General features: G+C 31.5%; 1 protein-coding gene across 1 annotated transcript in view; it reads left to right on the top strand.

Annotated features, from left to right (window-relative positions):
* Nucleotides 1–22,771, top strand: part of Cse1 (chromosome segregation 1) — a 120,352-nt gene that overhangs the window by 62,051 nt on the left and 35,530 nt on the right. The window contains exons 13-16 of the mRNA XM_075374972.1: nucleotides 154–254; nucleotides 5,729–5,885; nucleotides 11,953–12,044; nucleotides 21,330–21,538. Of these exons, the coding sequence (XP_075231087.1) occupies nucleotides 154–254; nucleotides 5,729–5,885; nucleotides 11,953–12,044; nucleotides 21,330–21,538 (559 nt within the window). The remainder of the gene's footprint in view (nucleotides 1–153; nucleotides 255–5,728; nucleotides 5,886–11,952; nucleotides 12,045–21,329; nucleotides 21,539–22,771) is intronic.

Here is a 22,771-nt window from a genome sequence, read left to right as displayed (position 1 = left end):
CCTTACGCAAACGTGAAGGTGTAGTTGAAAGAAAAAACAAGACAAAGCTCATGAAGATCTGCCTCAATAGTTAATGAAGAAATGTGCTATCTTTAAAACAGAGTTCAGTTTTTGTAATTAACATAATTTTTGTCTTCTTTTTTCTTTTTATAGATTATCAGCAAAGGAGTTAGCGCCATTTGCAAATGATTTACTTAATGGTCTGTTTGGTGCATTAACTATACGGGGGCAAGAAAATGAATACATTATGAAAGGTATGTAACCTATTTTGATTAATAAGTTGGTTTTTTATATTATTGATGATATAAAATTCTTACAGACTGTGTAGTTTTCCTTTTTCTGAAAAATTACTAAGGGAAGTGAAACAATTTAAGCAAATAATCTAATTCTTGTTTTTGTAATTGCTAAATTCTTCAGTTGAGCAATGAACAAAGAATATTTCAGAACGTATTCCTTAAAAAGATGTACCAGAAATGGAAAAATTTTTAAGTTGCTGACCTTTCACTAAATTCGAATAAATTTTCTCCCACAATGTAACTGACTTTGCAAATTACAATTTTTTCTCTAGATTCTTTATATAAGTATGTAAACATGTTTTTTTTTAAAAAGCTATTTAATCAGTTTTGCATTACCAAAGGACATTTGCACTACCTGTGACAGTAAGCTGTCATATCTTTCAATTACTACACACATGTTTTGTCCAAACAGTTTGTAGATTGGTAATTTATCATGAATCAGGTTTACAAAATATATATTATGTATGAAGGGTAAGAATAAAAAAACTTGCAAAAAACATTACTTGGCCATTACAAAATGGAGTAGATGTGTATTAAGTTTATTATAAATTATTCTATAACCTGATACATGTTCTCTGTACAACCTAACCTGGGTAAAGAAGTCTTTATGAGTATGTACAAACTAAAGTGTATAAGCATTAATTTAATCATTGCCTGAGTTAGGTTGTAAATTTAAAAAAAATTCAAGAAATTCTTAAAATGGAGTGGCAGGTCTGGATTGATTAAGTGTTCTTATTTTATTAGATTGCTCAAATTAATGTAAATTCAAGAAAATCGTAAAATATTATTCATCCACATGCAGGATTTTGGTAATTCATGATATTCGTTTGTCATTGCTTTAATTAATGAATTAATACCACACAAATAATTTGGCATCAGTGTAACTATTACATTTTAACATTTAATTTGTGTAAGAGACTTTTTAATGAAAAAATTTTTACATATTTGTGTGAAAGGATTATTTCAAGATATAAGTCGCTTAGGAGGTTATTCCTTAAAAACTCAATAGTTCATTACGTTTCCTGTGCTAATAACAAGTTTGTTATAAATTCTGTTTGGGTAATTCAAAAATTGTTGCATTAAAATTATTTGTAATCTTTAATTTTTTTTTATCTACATTAGATGAACATATGAATTTAGTTTCTCAAAAAAAAATTGTTTCACAGACTATTGTCTTTTATAAAAGTCCTTAAAATTAGGATTAATTCTCAACCAACTAGGTTATAGTCATTTACAAGGCCCTTCTTTTTAGAACAATATGTATTGTTACGTTTATGTTTCGATTTATAAGTACTTTATTGTCTTAAGAAAACATTATATTTATATTTTATCTCCTTTTTCCAAAGGAAGTAACTAAAAATCCAGATTGGAAATTTTTCTAAAAATGAAAGGTGATTAACTTAGTCATCATTACTTTATAAAATCTTTTATTAAAAGTATTTTTTTAATGAATATTGTTAACTTACAATCTGAATTATTTTTAATGTTGTTTACTATTAGAAAAAAAAAACATATATCAAAGATAAAAGTTCTAGCAAAATTTTAAAACTTAATGTTTGTGAAAAATGTTAGTGATTTTGCAAGGTTATGTTCTTAAATGAAATTGTCTTTATACTCTATCGAAAAACACTAAAAAATAAATAATTTCTTTAATTAAGAAGTTAAAAAATACTCATTTAGGCCTATATAGATTGTAAAATTAGTTATTTTTCTCTTGAATACACTTATTGCATACCTTTTTTGCATACTCCAGATGCTTTAGCTTCCTACATTCATAGCACACATAGAATGATTTTCTTTTCTTCTTCATAATATAATAATAATAAGTGATGTATTCTTTTTTTCAAGTCTATAACCTTCATCATTTTTAGTTATTACTGGTGGTTTGACCTGTAGAACTCGCCCCGCCCGTATAAGCTCAAAGTTCATTAGAGATATGAAAGTCTTGAATTCTTTGCTCTATGTGAGGCTGTACAAGGGCCTTAGCCAGTTTCTTCATAAAAATGAATCATTATTTTTTGGTTATCACGATAACTGTAGTACAGTACGTAAGCATTTACAGCACTGGTGTCTAAAATTCTGAAGAATATGGCCATTGGCCATCTACGAGTTCTTCGGCTGGAACAATGGATGGCACATAGCTGTCTGTACCACCTTTAGAATGATTATAGAAAGTATTTACTTAAGGTTTTCCTGTCTTTTCACAGCTCTCTATTGCATTGTGCATTGTAGAAAGAAAAATTACACTTTTACCTTCTGTTGGAATATAAGTTACAATTGCTTTTTTTGGTTGTGAATCCGCATATTGAACTTCCCTACAGAACACCATCTTTGAGGTTTGAACTCAGGTGGAATGTCCTGTTGTTTTGACACATTGTGTTGACAAATGTTAGTCCCCTATCATACAATACATTAGTGATTTCCATTGATGAATACCAGTTGTTGGTTGTGATGTTTCTGCTGCTGTACATTATATTCTTTGCTAGATGGATGACTGATTGGGTTGGTTTGTAGTACTGACTGTCAGCTTCATCAAGTGTATTACCACCACTGTCTTTACTGACATAGATGTAACCATTGCTAAAATAATGGGTCTGGGAATCAAGCTAGACCATGATATTGTGCAGTTGAGTTCTGGTATTTCTCATGTGAAAACTTTTAGCTAACCATTTAAGCTCATATTTGCCATAATAAAAACGATTGGTATTGTCCTGGGTAACAGAAGTTATTTCACTATCCAAACTATCTTCATTTTATTCAGATGAAGTGTTGTGATCACTTTCAATAACATTTTTATTAATACTGCAAACTACAAAAGCCATAAAAATAATAATCGCCATTAAAATAGTAAAATAGTTCCAAAATACACGAAAAATGTAATTATCTTTTACAGAATAATAAAGTTTTTACCACTAAGAAAACACATAACTTGTAATGAGAAAAAATGACTCATAACTTAAAAATAACGTAAAAAGAAAGAAGTAATTAATCAACTACAGCTTGAATTTTTATTCCATATTTGCACAGCTTTTTGGCATATAAAATCTAAATTTACACCGACCTCTAAAGCTCACATGTATTTCATCTACTCTATCATAAGCACTAATAGAGTATGCATCCTGACAATTATTCAAATATTGTCCAGATATTTCAGAAATTGCAGCTGCTGGATTTTCTTGCATGCGTTGAGGACGATCAGTTCTCAACGAGTTCTTCAGATCAAAGTGAAGATCCAATAATAAATTTTGAAATCTTTTTCTACTCATAATGCAACAAAACATATTGTGTCCTGTTCCATCAGTAGTCCACATTTCTCATGTGTCTTCATTATTAGATTAAAAAATTGCCAAGTAAAAACTCAAACCAACAAAGGGCTTCATTTCATTAAGGCCTACATTGGACATAACTGTAGCATTTGGATTGTTTTTCAAATTTCAAACTATTTGAAGTTTTACATTAGTAAAGTGTATGAATCTGCATAATAGATAATCATCAATAATTAGACCCCAAGTTTCAATTGGTTCTGGTTTTGAACCTTAGGTGGTACGTGTTGTTGTTTTAGTCCTGGAAAATAGACTGTACAGGTACACTCTTTATGATGTGCGATACTTAGAATCGACAAACATTACAATATAGAAGGATGCAACACAACGACCAGTACAAGAGACTGCAGTATGATAGCATTATACTAACAAGCACTGATTGCCATAATTAACAATGGTGATTGAAAGAAGAGAACATGTACAAAAGGTACTCGGATGGTGAGGGTGTGAAAACAGTTTATGCATGTGGAACACCATTTCAAAATTTTGAGCAGTATGACATACCTCACTTTGTGAGTGAGTTACGGGTTAATGTTCTTGTGTACTTATGATTACAATTTTGTTCTACGTTGAACTAGTTTGAAACAAAATTTCATTTTATTTTTGTCATTACATCGGTTAGAAAGCTCCTTCTTCTTGCTCCTATGAACGATTATTGTACTTTTTTTTGTCATCGGTGACTTCTAATAATGCCACTGCATGATTTGTGATTTGGATTATGTACAAACATAAGAATTCACATTCTGTCTCTTCACTTTACAGGGAAAAGATTGAGTTTTCAATGTGTCAGTAAACATTTTTAGTGACAGGTCTATACTTTACTTTAATGTAGCCATGCCTCAGAACATTAAGCCATCCATCTTTTACTAAGAAAGTGTTTAAATCCTTTGTTTAACTCATGTCACCACAGATTTATCTTTCCCTCACCCATTACTTAGACCATTTTTATCAGACATTGAATTTCAGTTGCAGTCACCAGATCATAATTCACAACCGACAAGTTTTTTTTTATTACAACTGTCATTTACTCACTGTTATATGAAAGTAAACAGCAAACTATTGGCTAGTAACAGTGCATCTTTTTCACATTCTGGTTTTCTCACAAATTACTTTTTATTAATAAATGGCCAGTACTTTTGACACACCTCATACTTAAATTACATTTTCTTATTATTTTTCATAAGAACAAACCCTTACTGATACTTCAGAAAATGAAACATAGTCATTCAGATACTCCAGAAGTATAGTACTCCTTGAAATAATACCAAGCAATACTTTTCTATACTGAATATTAAGGTATTAAAGTAGTTAACTGAAACACATATTTACTAAGAATCTTAGAAACAAAAGAAATAAAAACTTTTTAGATTTATGTTTAATTAATATATATTATATATTTATAATATATTGCTGAATAACTTGTAAATTCATTTTATGAAATTAAGGTAAAGTGAAGATATAAAAAATATGCCATATCTAGAAGTCAAGAAAAGGGATGGTAATTAGTCCTTGTAGTAAGTAATTTTAAAATACATTAAGTAGTTTCTTGTATTAACTTTTGTTGTTTATTAATAATGGAAATTTGCAAGGGCAAATTTTTATAAGTATTAGAAATAATTATTGCAAAAATATATAAATGTTTCTTTAGAATAAATAAAACGGTACTTCAGACCATAGTCAAACATTCCAGTACAGCATTCAAATATTACTCAGTATAATACCATATTCAAACAATACAGTTTAATATTAGTTGGTGATCCTGTTTAGTTATAGCATTCTAGAATATCTTCATTATGACCCATACTTGTGATCTGATTGCTCCTAATATGTAGAAGATCTTCTTATCTGCTTTTACTTTTTCTCTAATCATAAAATAGAGTTTTTGTTGAATTATTTTCAAATGTTTTTATGGTTTAATGATTAATTGTAATGTGAAATATATTAATAATGAGTCAATCTTTACGTAAGGATTAACTTATTAAGGTGTAAAATAAACTATAAAAAATGTTTTTAGTTGTATAATCTTCATGTTTTATAGAAGTTGATCTTTTCTTATTGAATTAGTAGTAAATGTATTTATATATATTTAGATTATTATATTTTTTCTAGCAATAATGCGCAGTTTCTCAGCGCTTCAGGAAGCTGTTATTCCATACCTTGGTGAATTTCTTCCTAAACTGACAGAAATATTAAAAACAGTATCAAAGAATCCAAGTAAACCTCATTTCAACCATTATCTTTTTGAAACTATTACATTCTCAATTACGTAAGTATATATGTATATATGATATAGTTTTTTAATTTTATTTGTAACTTAGAACCATTTATTTTAATATATTAATTACTTTTTACATATTGAGAGATAACAGTATTAACAAACTACATCATAAACTAATGATGTAATTATATTATTAAGGTGTAGCTTAATACCTTCATACATAAAAAATTAAATGTAAATGGAGGTTATTAACCTTCATACATAAAAAATGAATTTTTTAAAAGTATTCATGTCTTTTAATTTCTTATAAGTAACACTCACAATTTTTATAGTAATTTCTTTTAAATAATAATTAATTATGCCAAAATGTTTTTTTAGTAACTTTGGATTTATATTCAAAAGTTACAGAAAAAGACAATGTGTGGTATATTTATTACCATCCAAGTGCCTTTTATTGTAATTTCAATCTTTCTTTTAGTTAGCCTACATACTTTAATTGCGATCATGAATGTTTTTTATTATTATTGTATGTTATCATCAAAACAAAGAATAAGAGCTCATAGAACGTGTCTGTGTTTGTGCGCGCGCACGAGTGAGTGAGGGAGAGAGAGAGTGAGATTAAATTGAATAAGTAAATTACACTCAAAATCTATTTACAGAAATTTTTTTACTTAATGGTCTTGTCAATTTTTAACGATCATTAGTGGACACTGAGGAAAAAAGTTTACACCAAGTAAATAAATTACAAGAGAAAATATGAATAAGAAGTATTAATCAAAAAATAAACAGTGCTTACCAATTAAAAAAAAAAGTAATAAATTATTTATTATTGTTATTACAGTCAAACTAATTGAAACACAAATTTAGCTTAAAAATTTGCACTGTTGAAACTTCCATTCAGATTGCTAACCATGAATTACTTCCCATGTATTTGTTGGATAAAAATTTCCCTCAAGGAAGAACCATTTAATTTTTTTACAATTGTAAGCTTTCAAAAAAGATTTTGAATAAATTTATTTAAAATTCAAATTGGCTCTTAAAAATTGGTCTTAGATATTGTTTAACAGTGAAGGCTCAGCTTTGTTATCAATATAGTAGTAGGTTTCTGTTTTTACTGATATTTTTGAAAATATCTTCTAATATACTAATTTTGTGATCAGTTTCCAAGCAGTGCTGAACTTCACCCAATTTCTCTGGTGTAACAATTTATAATAGTCCAAATGCACCTTTATTCTAGTTTCAATCTTTCTTTTAATTTGCATCCTCCTAAATTATGCATCTTAAATTATAATTATTGTCTTTACAAATCATTTGTAAATGCCCACTTTTTTGAAGGGTTAAGGTTTACTTTTTGCATTTCTGATGATATCTGGTGAGGAAAATTTCCTAGACATAGCCACAGTAACAATAAGAAGTATCAAAAATACCAAAAATATCATCGACGTATTTAAGCTAAATACACAGGAAGTAATAAAATTTTCTTTAAGATTTTATTTTAGAAACAGAATGCTTTTCAATTTAAATAATTCATTTTGAGTGCAAAATGCCTTCTGCAGAGTGTTCATCCTTTCTTGATAATCAGTGTATACTGTGAAAGATGTCAAGAGTTTAGTTAACTGTTGGCAATGATATTTTTCATTGTTCTGTGGGCAGAACATAATCATTATGGCTAGCTATTGTTCATTAGCAAGCTTATAGTTCGTTAGCAAGTAATTTTAATAGTTTATATTTAACTGCCTTACATATGTGTATCAAACCAGAATCTATACAGAATTACACATTATAATTATACAGAATTATCACAATTATCAAATTACTCATGATGCCATTCACTTGATAATGCTCATTTTAAAATGTACTATGTTTTTACAAGTTCACTGTTGAATGGTTGCAGGCTTTATACAGTTTCCTGAATTAGGAATTACACATATAAAACTAAAAACCCACATCTAATTTAAAATGTCGTGTAAGAGGTACAGGGCCTTATAAAATGATAGACAATATAATACATAGATATTACAGCCAAAAAAAAAAGCCTAAAATTTAAAACTAATAACCAACTGCATAAGGTGTAAGGGGCCTCATGCAGACTTGTTAAAAGGGTTAAAAATCAAAAATTAATATACTTAAAAACTGGCTAAACATTTCTCTCCATAAGGTGTACTGGCCATATGCATTTAAACAGCACAAAGAAATAAATAAAAAACATGCAAGGAGCTAATGCATGCAACCCTTACAAGCATCCATGAAAGTCCATGTTTAATTATTTATCTAGATGGAACAAAAAATATCTCTCATGAAGAAAATTGGCATTTTCTTTCCCGATTCCTAGAACAAGTAAATTTTTTGATAACCCTCATTTTTGTTGCTATTCTTCACATTTACCACAATCAATTAGTAAATGCTTGGCCATGATTCTAGTGCCATAACCACCACGCACATGTTGGTCTTTCCTATCCAGACAACAAATATGTATTATCAATTCATCTATTGATATTAGTTGAAAGGTCCAAATCCCAATATGCAAATTTGTGTTAAGTTGGTGTGTTCAGTCTTCAGTCATATTTGTAAGATATCCTATTTATTTTGTAATGTTATCCTGTCTTTATATTTAAATTAAGAGTTCTTAAACATCATTTAATTTTGTTGTATCGGTTCTTCATATCAACCTCCATTTCTTTTTGATACCTGACATTACCATAGCTCTTGCATCTCCTTGTCGATGTGAGACATCTCTGGTTAGCTTGGCAGCAATATATGCAACTGTGTCTGCAACCTCATTTCCTGTGATGCTATAGTGATACTGTATACTGTATTACAGTACACTGTAATACTTTCAATATCTTAGTGCTTACCATATGTTGCAGCACTCTGTCATATGTACAGTGGCTTCGCTTGGAGACTCCATTGTCTTGGTGATTCTTTGTATAAATGCACTCCGAGTCCCATCTTTTATATTTGGTCCATCTGTGTAAGATCCTTACTAACTGAAATATCCAGCCATTATTGTTTTGAAATTTTCTGTAACATCATTTGTGGGGTTGCAGTGTTTCTGACATTTTCTGGTATTTGTTTGAAATCATCAACAGTCTGCAAACCACCTATGAAACACATCATAATGGATTACTCAGACAGACAGTGGAGGATATCTTTGTAAATTCAATTTACATTTCTTAGTTCTGTAGCGCTTCACACTTGCTGATATAAATATGTCTGGCAGTGAATATAACAGTACTTTAGAGGATGATTATTAAATTTATAATAATTCACAAGATTTGGAGGGGAAAGAACTTCATTAAAAATTGCAGGAGAAGCAGATTTTCATCTGAGTCTTAACAGGAGTACTCCTGACTCACTACAAAGACTCCACAGGACTGGTATGGAAAGCACTAATAGCATATTTATTCCCCAGGTTTTAGATTACTTCAAGCATACACTTTAATACACTATTCTGTACCCATGAATAGAGGGAGATTATAGCCCCTTTAATTTTGGCTGGACTAAAGACAAGTAGAGACATAAAAGCATTTCTCTGTCTGCACCCCAGTCAGTTTTATTAAGACACTTGATGAAATTTAAACCCTTTTTATATTTGGTGATAAGTTGTTGCAAACATTGGTGCCATGTAAATCCCTTTTTCGAAGATTACACCTAAAAATTTATATTTATCCTGATGTTCATTCAACTGAAATATCAACCAATAATGTTAACTTTGGTAATGTAGGCAAATGTGAACAGTGGATGTCTTCTCAGCAGAAAAGCAAAATGTTTGTTAGGCAGCAGATATGATAAGTTTATTTATGGTCTGTTGTAACTTAAAGTGGACAGTAGTCATGATCCTTTAATAGTAAATTTATAGGAATAATAAAAAGTACTCCAATGAGAGAAAATCTTTGAGGAATCCCATTTTTTAGGTCTCTCTCACAGTTGAATCTATTCACCTACATTCACTGTTACTCTCTTCCTTTTCAGAAGTGTGCTAGCCTATAGTTTAGGAAAATTGCCTCACAAACCCAGTTTTCATTTGTCTTATCAGTTGTAAAAATCTTATGCCATCATATCATCTCAAATGGAACTTCTAGATTGAAAAATACTCCCACAAATGTCGGCGATTCAGATACGCATTTGGTGGTTGAGACCACACTTTAACATCTGTGGTGACTTACCAGGTGTTACTGGATACTCTGCTTCCAGATGGTCCAGCGGGTGAAGCAAAAGTTGGCATTAGGGCAGGTGAGACACCATTCCCTGGTGTACGGGCTGTGGATTCTGTTGATATGGAAACCACACTGAGAAAGGCACCGGGGATTGACCAACCTGACCCGGATATATTATTTCATCTGCCCAGGTCACTCAGGGTCACAGCCCAGGCTTTTGACAGTGACTATCTCCTGTTAGTTCACGGTAACTCACGACCGCAGCTAGAAGACTGAACACAAGCGTCTTTGTCAACTGCAGAGGGCTTGATGGACATTCAAAATTTAAAGAATTTTTGTACCCAAGATGAAGTTTATGCTTCTCAAAGATGCAGACAAATTATCATACAGTCGTAACCCCTGTATTAAGTATAAAGGCTGTGTAATCAGCCAAGTTCAAGTTCATAAGTACCTAAGTGTTTTGTTTGATGAGAAGTTGCTGTTTAGCAACCACATTAGGCAAGTAGCGGCAGACGCCATCTCCATGATGCACAAGCTTAGGAGGATTGCTCAAAAGGATTACGGGCTGTCGGGCCTCATTTGTACATGGAGTACTGAGGTGTCTTCGAAAGTATGACCTCTTAAGCGGCATCCGTTTGGATGCGTAGGTTGGAAAGAAATCGAGCACTTATTCAAAATTTAAGGAGTGTCCAGTCAGAGCCTAATTGTATGGACTGGTGTTTTTAAAACAACCTTCTACAAGGCTATCACTGTATTGAGAAAGGCTCTCCCAATCAATTTAGTGGTGAAAGTTTGGGCAGCCATGTGGAAATAGTGAAGAGGCAGGGAGGCCGAGGTATTTGGGATGCAGTTTCGAGCTGGGCCTGTACCGGAGCGGAACAGTGATTGCAATGCACCGGTTCTAAATTTTGAGCAGTTGTCCATTTCCCGCCTGTGGAGGAGGCTTACAGCCTCATGATGGAACATGGCAAGAATGGCACACCACGACTTAGAGAAGGCTATACTAACTTGTATAGATTTATACAGTATTTGGGAGGATGGTATGCCTCTCCTTTGTTTTTAAGGGCAACAGTTTAAGGCCAAGTGCTCTCCAACCATGTAAATTTAAACCAATATTTGTTTTGGTTCCGCCTGGCAGCTGTGCGTCTGTGGGGAGGTCCAGTCAAACGAACACATGATGTTTGACTGCCCAGCTCTTGGGGGTGCCAGAACTCAAGCCACCCTGGAACTTAGAGGTCAAGGGGAAAATTGGCCAGTCACAAGCGAGTCAATGTGGCGCGAGCCACAGTGTCGGACCACGTGAAGTTCGTTGATGCAGTTGCTTCATTCAACCGACATCAGTAGTTTACCTAAGGGAAAAGACTCCTACTGCGCTGCTGTAGGAAGCTTACTGAGAGAAGAGCTTGCTACCAGCCAGATTAAGGCTCCAAGCACTTTAATGGTAGACAGGCATTCAGCAGTCTAGGTCTGGCAGCAAACTGCTGTCTTTGATGAGATAAATTTAATTATTGATAGTCATATATGTTTTAGTAGTTGGCGCCTACCCATTTTAGTGACATATGACAAGTGTGACATGCTAATACTTGACAACTGATTGAGCAGTTGCCCAATATTTCTCCACATTTAGATTAGTTATCCCTAACAAGGGGAACAGATACTAAAGAAAAATTTTCTTAATCTGATTCCTAACCTACCTATTTTGTTCAGAATTAACATTAAGGGCTTCTACTCCCTAGATGGGGTCAGGACTACTCTCTCCTCCTATAATTTATATAGCCATTTTTGTTTACTGTACTCAGTAAATTCATAATTACAAAAATTGAGATATGAGAAGCAGTGAGTGCTGCTTCTTACATCTTAGTCAAGAGAAAGATAAAATCCAGTATATTGTTTATACAAAATCTGTTGTATAATTTTATTTTACTTTCATTTGATATTTTAGTTTGATTTGGTTGCAGTATTGTGTGCAAATCTAATCCAGCTGCAGTTTCTTCATTTGAAGAAGCATTGTTTCCTATATTTCAATATATCTTGCAGCAAGATGTACAAGGTAAGGAAAATTTTATTAAAATCTTTTTCTGTTAACAATCATAGTTGTATTATAAATATCTTAATCTAAAATATTATATATTATTTTTTTTTAATTCAAAACTAATATGGTTTATTATTAAAAAAAAAATTGATTCAATAGAAATGATTATATATATATATATATATATATAGTCAGTTTTAATTATCATCCATCATATAGACAAACAAGATGTATGAACACTTACTACTGATTTACTTTCAAAGAATCTTCAAACTGAGCAGAAATATGTTATTAATTCAACATAACAGAATTAAATTTAAACTACTTAGTAACCAGTAGAATAAGATTTAGAGATAGTATATTGAAAATAAATAATTCTCTGGGCTTCAAGAAAGTAGATTATTATTATAAAAAAATGCATTTATCATTCATAATGTTAAGTTTATTCTTAGATTGTTAATTTCTGTAGTTACTTAGTGTGAAAATCTTTATAAAAAATCTGGTAGTAATGTTGTGTGTATAAGATTACAATCATTTCACTTATAATATAATCTATTGTTTGATTGCTTTGTTTTTGTAGTTTACATGAATTGTGTTGTATTTTTATGTATTGAATAGTAAATTTTATGATTTAATTTATTTTCAAATAAGTATTTCAGTATTTGATGAGATCAATTATTATTAACGTATCTTTTGTATAAGTTTTCATAAAATATATTTTTGTATCAGTTCATGTTTGTAATTTTTTTAAATTTGTCTCTTTTTCTAGTGTATTATTATTTATCATGAAAGTTGGAATAGTAAACAACAATAAAATTGAAATTGATCTCTAGAGAATATCCAACAGTGTAATAAATTGTACACTAATGCAGCACTTCAGATCATCCTTAGACACATAAAACAATATCTAGTAAAGATTTTATGTACATATCTTTCTTAACAATAACAAAAATAAACGTGACTCTTTCTTGCCTGATCTAAAAGAAATTAACTATAAACAATAAAAACAAACTTAATTTCACAAAAAAGATATATATTTAATATCAAACAACTTAATTAAAAAAGAAATAAATAATATTTTTTATTAGATAATACTGTATTTATTAGAATACCCCCCCCCCACCATCCTGAATAAGCCCCACACCTCGATTTTCCAGATCGAAAATCGAAAAAAAAAATCAAGTATATACCGGTATTTTAAAGTGCAACAGATATGATAAAAAAATACGTAAATACTAAAATATTCAGAAAGTAAAGCATTTAATTTGTTCATTTAAATTACAATACTAATATTACATTAATAATTAAATACTGTAAGTACTAGTTTAATTCAGAATCAGTAGGCCAGTAAAACGAAAAGAAAGTATCATGTTGAAAAGAATCATTTCATTACTTTAACTGGGATTTTATTTTTAATTAATCACTGTCACTGTCAATGTCTATAGAAGAGTTACCGGTAGTCTCTACGTCGCTCTGCCAAAGGTGATCATCTTCACTACCATCAAGTTCATTATATATTCCACATTTTTTAAAACATTACCTTACTAATTCCATGGAAATACCTTCCCAAGCATCTTTTATCCAAACACAAATCTGGTTAAAATCTGGGCGTTTGATTCTTCCTGTAGGCATGAGAAAGAAATTTTCATCAGCCATCCATTTACTGTACTGTTGTTTTAATGCAGATTTGAATGGTTTGTTAATGCAGACATCTAGTGGTTGCAATGGAGATGTCAATCCGCCTGGAATTATTACTTGGTCTGTCATACCCTTTTTTAAAATATATTTCTCTTTATCAGTCGTATGCCCCCGATAACTAACCATTACTAGCATACTGGTATTTTTTTATTAAGTAAATCTCCTGATCGCTTTTGCCATACACACCTGCTCCAATCTAAAATTAAGGTTTCGTCCATCCAACCTGATTCCTGTGCTCTGATAATAACTCCATTTACCTATACAGTAGGAAGAGTTTTTCTTTTAAAAACAATGTACGGAGGTAATTTTGATCCATCAGAAGTAATGCAAAGCATAACACTACACCTTTGTTTTTCATTACCACCAGTGGGAATTGTAACACTTTTTTCGCTCGCCTTTTTTGTTTACGGTTTTGTCAAATGGCACTTCAAAATACACAGGGGTTTGATCAGCATTTCCTGTTTGAGAAGGCACAACTAGCCTTTATCTTTTCTAAGATTTATTATGTTTTTGTGAAAATGTAATATTTTTTGTTTATAAGCGTCTGGAAGTCGTTGAGAAATGGTCGTCTTTCGTCTTATTGACAAATAATTTCTTGCAAAAAATCGTGTTATCCATCCACGGCTTGCTTTAAAATCAACTTTATTCAATTATTTAGTGATTTCACAAGCATATGATTGACACATTTCTGTCAATACAGCATAACCGCATTTCCTTTTTTCCATAAGTCATACAATTTTTTTTCTATGTCTGTATTTTGGTTTTAAGCCACGAAAAGCCCTTTTATTACCAATGCCTTTCACCAGAAGTTGTTTCTTCTTACGCCAGTCTCGAATACAGCTTTCATCTACGTCAGATTTTCTTCCTGCCGTTCAATTTCCAATTTTTTTTCAGCCTCTTCTATTACACACAGTTTTTCATTTACTGTAAAAGATCGTACATGCTATCCTTTTGTACTCATTTTAATGCCGTAATTGAAATAAATCACCATATTAAACTTTACAAGATAAACTAAACAGATAAAATGCACATAACCAGCCACATATATAAACAGTACAATGACTATGGCGAATAGACAAGATGACGATGGGTAACTGATACTGTAACTGTAGTGTCATTAGAACCGGATACAGCCTATACAGAATGAATCAGTTTTATAAAAATACTGTAACTTCGTTCCTATCGATAATATGAACAGGATTATTATTAATAATTAAGGATGTATTGTGTATAAGCGGCATCCGGTATTGATAAGCGAAAGCCTGATGTAACTATATTTATGTGATTGTATTTAGGTACTTCTAAGAAAACGTTTACGTTACATAAATTTACCTGGCTAAAGGCTATGTTTCGAGTAATCCCCGCACCCTTATTTTTTCTCTTCAATTCCAAGAAAACACGTGCAAGGGGGTACTCTAATAAATAAAGTAATTATCCCAAAATCTAATACAAGCCATATTAACTGATTCCTGTTCTTATTAGAAAAAGATTGAAAAATACCATAAAGCAACAATATAAAGAATAAATTTGACTTTTATAGGTATAATGGAAAAAATAGATTAAATAAATTTTGTTTTGTGAATGAAGAATAAATTATGATGTTAAAAAACTTGCTTTTCTTCAAGAGAATTACTACAGTAGTTGCCTTGAAAGATGGCACTTGTGTTTAAACTATTAAATCTCAGTTAAAAAAAAATTGCACAATAAACATGAAGGTATTGTTAGAAACTGCAGTTATTTTTGCACCAACTGGATTCGATCAATTTTAGTTACTGTCTTTTGTTTGAAAATTTGAAGCATGAAAAGCGAAAACTCAGAATTTTTTTAATTTTTTTTGAGAACGTCAACTTTGAATTTGTATAAAATCAAAAGCGATAGAGGAAAAAATTATTTACTTTTTGAGGTAGATTAAACAATTATTTCTCAATATTATAATTAGGATTTAGCTTATAACTACTATTATTTAAGCGTACAGATTGTTTCAAGTAAAACCATCAGATTTCATTTAATATTAGATGTAGAAAAAAGAAATTTCTGCTAATAGCAGTTATTAATTTTGTAGAATTCTTATTTGTAGTCTTTAAATTAATAAACATTCCTGTTTTATAGTGAGAATCATTTACAGTATAATAAAAATTGGTTTAAAACATGGCAATATATGATGGACTGAAGAAGCCGTCTCAACAAGCGGTATAGTCTCAACAACTATGTTAATACCTTCTGTTTGTGTTCTATCCATGAATCCTTTACATCACTACATGTGTTAATCAGTATTTATGTTAATTAATTATACTATACATAAATAAATATATTATTGCAGTTTTGTGTACATTTAAAAAAAAGGGTGCTTTAGGTTTATGGGACAAATAAAATAATAAATAGCTAATAAAAATAATGAAATTGTTAAGGAAACACGGCTAATTTTAACCATTGTTTTCTTTGTTTCATTTTTTATCTAATTATTATTATTTAAATACTGATAGACCTAATAGAATTAAATTTATGCCCCTGTTCATGGATAAGAGATTGTTGTGCAATAGTTATTGCATGTTATTGTTTCTATGTTTATGTTATTTCTTTTTTTCTCATACTATGATGTCATTATATATTAGTATAAATTAATTGCAATGCCAGTCTTCAGTCTGATAAGTTCATTAAGCTGTGATATCTAATAAATTAGTTAATTTTTGATTTCCACATGTTCAGTTGATGTCAATTTCTTAGTGAGCTTATTAAATGGTGCCGCATTATGTCAAACACAGTTTAGAATAGTATGTTAATTTATGTTTTTTTATTGTGCTGCAAGTTAAAGATTTTATGTTTTTCATAATGTTTCTGCAACTATCTTAAGTGTAACATGAACAAGATGGAAACATGTTCCTTTTCCAATCAACATGGCCATGCAATTAATCAGTGGTTCTAGAAATGCAATCTACAACGTATACAAATTTTTTCAAAAGCTATCTGACTTTGAATTCCGTAGCACAATAAACTTTGATAAGTTCAACTCGCTACCAAAGCATGTGGCATTAGTCGGATGTCAGTACAAAGGATACTTAGGTCAGCTAAGGAGTGTGTGATAGTAACAACAGTTGTGTTCAGTTTGAAATGCCAGGGGAAAATAGACCATTGAAATGCAGATCTGTTACTGGATGATTTCAACCATCATGTATCATTAAGAACCTCAGAGAGGAAATACAGGAAAAACTGGATATAATTCTGTCATCTACTACCGTTGATCGTATTTTGAAAAAAAAATTGTTATAAAAAACTGAAAGATGGTCCACATTTCTTGATGGAAAAACCTGCATTAAAAATTATTGAATTTTAAAATTTTTTTTACATTAAATGCGTCAGGTAATGATCTATATATATTTTACGTAATTGAGACGTGCATTAATGAAAATCATTCTCATAAATATATATGTCAAGATTCAAAGAAAAATGGAGGGATTAAAATACTTATCAGAAAAGAGGTTGTTTAATAGTGTGTCATGCAGGTTTGGCTAAAACAGGGTTCACTAAAGAAAGTAACTGGTTTTCTGCAGTAAATCGAAAGCCAGTTCAGATTATCATTCAGAAATAAACACCTACAGTTTTAAAAATTGGTTTACAAATGACTTTTTAAATTATTTACAAGAAGAGAGCATAATAATATTAATAATAATGGATAACGCAAGTTGTCACTGATACGGTGAATAAAGTTCCCACCAACAGTGGCTTATAGGAAAAGCGGTTGCCTGCAATGATACTGAAACTAAACAAGAAAAAACACTTCCATATAAGAATGAAAGTAAACTGTATGAAATTGATGTTATAGCCAGTGACAAAGGACATTCTGCTGTTTACCTACCACCATATCACTCTCAGTATAATACAATAGAGCCTATTTGGGCGCAAATGAAAAGGAAAGTTGCTGATAGAAATTGAACTTTCAAACTGACAGACATTGAGAAATTAAATAATGAGGAATTAGAAGACATTATGCCAGAGGACTGGAAACTATGCATTTTGCATTCAGAAAAAAAACATCAAAGAGGATTTCTGCAATGAAGTCTTGCAAGATGATGTAATAGAAAAATTCATCAGGAATCAGATGCTGATGAAAATGATTTTGATACTTCAGACATCAATGAAGAAAAGGATGAAGGGTTGGGATAACGACCTCCACAGATGTAATCAGTTAGAGGGTCTAAAGACAACCTCCGGTAAAACACCTCAGTTATCAGAACAGAGGGGGTGATGTTGGCAGTCGGTAATGTCACAAGTTGGGTGTCTTCCTCCTACAGGGTTGGGATGTGCTAAACAAAAATCATGGCTGAATTATGTTGATACCATTTCTTGGTCAACTCCATCATTGGTTGTTTGGAGAAACGTTCGGTTCATTTACGGATCAGGACAATCTCCTTCTGATTGGACTGGAACACAGTTTATCATCTCTCCAATTGATGTGGAAAACATGTTTAGAAATACCTTTATATCGGTTTCCCTTACATTGTCATACTGTCCTGAGTTTATAAGGTATAATTTACAGGTAGAAAGTTTCCAATTTTGTTACTGGTGGCTTGAAAAATCTTTTTGTTTGATGTGCTAAGGTATCCCTTGAATAATTCCCATCACACTTCCCCTGGAAATTATAATATCAACTTGAGCTACTGCCGAGAGGTTACTCCAAAGCACTATAACCCATTTAGAATCATAGTGTAAAACTACTGAATTCACCTTTTCCCCAGAGAAAACAAGATGCATTTGCTTTTCCTAGTTATGGAAACATGTTGACCTCAGCTGTTAGGTAGATTTCATGAGAATGCTATCTGTTGTAATGGGTACCATAATTTGACTTCTGAAAAAATTTTGACATATCTTCGCGTTTTACACCCCCCCCCCCCCACCCAGACACCAAAACCACCATCAGTTCAAAAGTTTATATATAGTTCAAATAGTTTATATATAATTTCTTGTTGACATAACTGCTGTAATTTTTTGCCAATCACTTTCAAATTGATACATAAAATGTAATGACCCAAAATCTCAATCGAGTTCGTTAATGGCCAAAATCGGACCATGTGGGTGGGAAATGTGAGAGCTCTTTGAAAAAACAAAATATCGCTATAGTTTTCTTATTAAGTAAAATATTGAATTCGTTTAAAGTTTCTACTATTTTTTTGGGTAAGGGCTTAAAACTTATCTAAGAAAGTTTTTTGATATCACCAACCATTGGCCCAGGGGGTGGAAAAAATGGGAGTTTTGAAGACAAAAAATCATACCTCCGTTAATAGGTACAGTATCAAATTGGTTTAAGGTGGTCGTTAGTATTCTAAACATTCCTAAAATTTTTGTCTGAAACAATTTTTGATATGACCAACCCTTACGGCAAGAGATGACCAAAATTTTACTGGAATTATAATAAGTGGGGCTTGTCGCATGCTAAACATGTGAACCTTTTTTTCACATACAACCATTGTTGTATTGGGTAAATTTGAAGTTTTTCTCAACTTAAAGGTGGACATTTTTTTTATCACCTACTTAGCACCAGTGAAATCTACCTCCGCCTTCCGGTGTGCCAAAAAGAATTATTTTTTATACAGTGAACCAATTGAACTGTACACACAGGTAACATTTTTGTAATTGGCAATGGCTGATGTGGCTAACACATTAAGTAGAAGGTAAAATGTCTATAAATGCTAGAAGTGCTGAGAGTTTTATCTAATACTTGTTATGGAGCTGATCAAGTATGCATCTTGTGCTTCTACCAAGCTATGGTCCATTTCCACTTAGACTACAACTGCATGGCTTATTCGAGCCACTGCACTTAGGATGCTTGATGTAGTCAATCGTCTAAGTGCATTTTGTTGAAGTCCCGCAGTAAGTCTTCTAGTAGACATACGTGAGCCATCTTTTTGGTTTCGATGAAAGCAAGTGATCTACTCCTAGTCACTTGCATTAAAGCACAATCATATCATCTGATCTATGATGTGTTCTCCAACTCACATCTTAATTGATATCAGGGACAGTTAAGTTCTACTGCCCTGCTAGGCAACAGAGCTCATCGCCTCTCCTTATCTCTAAATGTAGAATTATCTCCAGTTCTTGCTGTTACTCAGTGTTATTAACCCCTGGGCAGCCTTCCTACAAAAATTACTGCTTTAGTCTTTGTCAGTATCGTAAAAAGTACACGAATCTGATTATCTTATGAGAAAAAGTTTATAATATTGTAAGTAGCATGAATCCAGATGCTGTTGTTTATACAGATAGCTCTAAAAACAATATTTCTGTAATTCTGTTGGTTGTGCTTTTGTGGTTGGCAATAGAATATGCATGTTTCGCCTTCCCAGCATCATCAGTATTTTTATCTCAGAGCTGTATGCTATTTCAACACACACTTGTTTGCTCAGATTCCTTGAGTGCCTTGCAAGCAATTAGTGACATGTGCTTCAGATACCCTGTTGTCAGTGAAATACAGTTTGTTATTTCTGAAATGACTCAGTGTAACACAATTGTGAGCTCCTGTTGGATCCCCATATTGGAATTTCAGCCCATGAGGCGCTGGTAGTGTGGCAAAAGCGCCTTGTTTGCAGTCTCCTTTCACTAATCGGGTTGTTTCAGATGATCTTATCTGTTTTCTGATGAGGGTGGTTTGTGATGAGTAGCAGAATGAATGGAATGCTACCATCTACAATAAACTTTTTCCAGTTAAGAACACTATGTAACTGTGGGAGCTCTTCATGCAGAAGTAACTGAGGAAGTTATTATTTATCATTTGCAAATAGAGCAGACTAGCCTCGCTCATGGACATCTCATTACCCAGATCGATACACCTGTTTGTATTTGCTGCGCTGCCAGCTAACAGTACATCACATCCTTATTAAGACAAGTTATACGACATTTGGTCAGAATTTTAAATTTGAGCTAACTTTCAAAATATTTCAGGTAACAGTATGATAATGTTTTGTTTGAATAAAGAAAGGATTTCTTTCCTTATTAATTTTCTATTTTCCTTTTTCTTTTTTTTTAGATAATTTTAATTTAGCTTGAGTAGGTGTACAAAAAAATAAAAATACACAATTTTATTTGTTTAAGGATATCTTACAAAGCAGTGTGTGAAATTCAGGAACTTATTACAATATAAATTTTATATAACCATGGTTGTAAACTATATAATGTTAATTTTCTAATAAAATAATTGTGTATTTTAATTGGACAATGTGTAATATGTTATCCTCAATTATTTTTAGTTCACTTGTGTAAATTATTTTTTTATAAGTTCACAATTTATCAAAAAGAAATACCATTACACTACGTACAGTACACTATGCACCACTACATTTACTTCTAACATTATTACATTATGTGTGTGTTTTCAATCTCTTTAGAACTGAAATTCTAGTTTAACTTATTACATATTCATTCATTGTTTGAAGCAACTTCAAAAGGTAATGAATATGCAGTTAGAATCATAGTATTTTCTCAAAAAGATAATAACCATAAGATTATTGGATTATGATCTTTTTTCTTTTATGTATGTGTGTTATTTATTCTTTTATACCACCTGTTTGTGAAAACTGTTTTTTATTTGTGTTTTTGTGGGTTTTTTTTTGTTTTTAGAGTTCTTACCTTATGTTTTCCAACTTTTGTCATTACTGTTAGAACTTCACTCTGAGCAGGGTATTCCAGAAGTATATTTACACCTCTACTCATGTTTACTTGCTCCTTCATTGTGGGAACGAACAGGAAATGTCCATCCCTTGGTTAGACTATTAAGAGCATATATTCATAAAGCATCACCTCAGCAAATGGAATCTACACTTGCTGTTGTCAGTAGTAGTCTCATAATTTTTTTTTTTATAATTTATATAATTGCCTGTTCTTATTCTATTGCAAATTAGTTTTTAAAGATCAACTACAGTAAATCTTTTTGTGGTTTTAGATTAAGAATTTTCTTTATAACATACATACTATATTGCAAAACAAGCAGTAATATTTATAATGTTTTTCGTACAGAGGTTTTTTGCTTTTCCTGAATAATTCAGTTTAAAAAAATTAAAATTTGTAAGTTACATATGTCAGTCATTATAAAGTCAATTATAAATTCATAAATCTTTTGCTTTAAGCTTAAAATCTCTATTCACTGACTTTTTGTGAAGTACCAACCAGTTGGACTGATGATCAACCTGTGTCAGTTAAACGTTTTCTTTTGACTGCATGAAGGGTTAAAGAGAAAATTTCTGATGGTGCAAGTAGTTTATCAGTAATTTGTTTTTGACTTTAATTGAAGAAAGTAAATCCTTTGCTTTAAAATAGTATTAATATATGAGGTCTGTTCAGAAAATAACTGAACATTTTTAATTACAAGCCAACAGACATATTTAGTGACATGCAGTTGGCAACATTATGTTCCTCATAACCTCCTCTGTAACCACATTTTCTTGGATTGTTGATATGTCGTCGTTTAGTTACTGTGTTTTTGTTATTTGAGTGCAACATGTTTAAGTGTTAGTTGTAACTTTTGTAATATGTGATTTTTTGATGATTGAACTTTTGTCTCAGTTTTGTAGCCGTAAACCAGCTTTTATCTCTCTTTATGATCCTTTACATGAATGTTTCATCATCATTGGCTTGTTCAAGAAGTTGCCGACAAACTTCCACTCGATATTCTGTCTGCTGTTTGGTCATCAATCAAGGAACAAACTTTGCTGCAACTCAATGCATGTTCAATTTTTCAGTCAAAATGTCATGACATGATCCAATTGTGATGGTAACCTCTTCTGCAAGTTCTCTGATAGTCAATTGACAAATTTGCACGCACCAGATCATTGATTTTCTGAACGTGAGTGTCATCAGTTGTCAAAGGTCTTACTGGTTAAGGGTCATCTTCAATTGAGTAACGACCACGTTTAAATTGCGAAAACCATTCATAACATTGTGTACAATCCAGAGCATCATCTCTGTAAGCTTTGTTTCAAAAATTGACACGTTTCTGTGAAAGTTTTCCCCAATTTCACACAAAATTTTACGTTTTATCATTGCTCCCAAAAATCACACATTAC

Source organism: Lycorma delicatula, chromosome 1 (genome assembly GCF_047948215.1).
Source record: "Lycorma delicatula isolate Av1 chromosome 1, ASM4794821v1, whole genome shotgun sequence".
Lineage (NCBI taxonomy): Eukaryota > Metazoa > Arthropoda > Insecta > Hemiptera > Fulgoridae > Lycorma > Lycorma delicatula.
The sequence above is the reverse complement of the archived record's forward strand: the minus strand, read 5'-3'. Positions and strand labels throughout refer to the sequence as shown.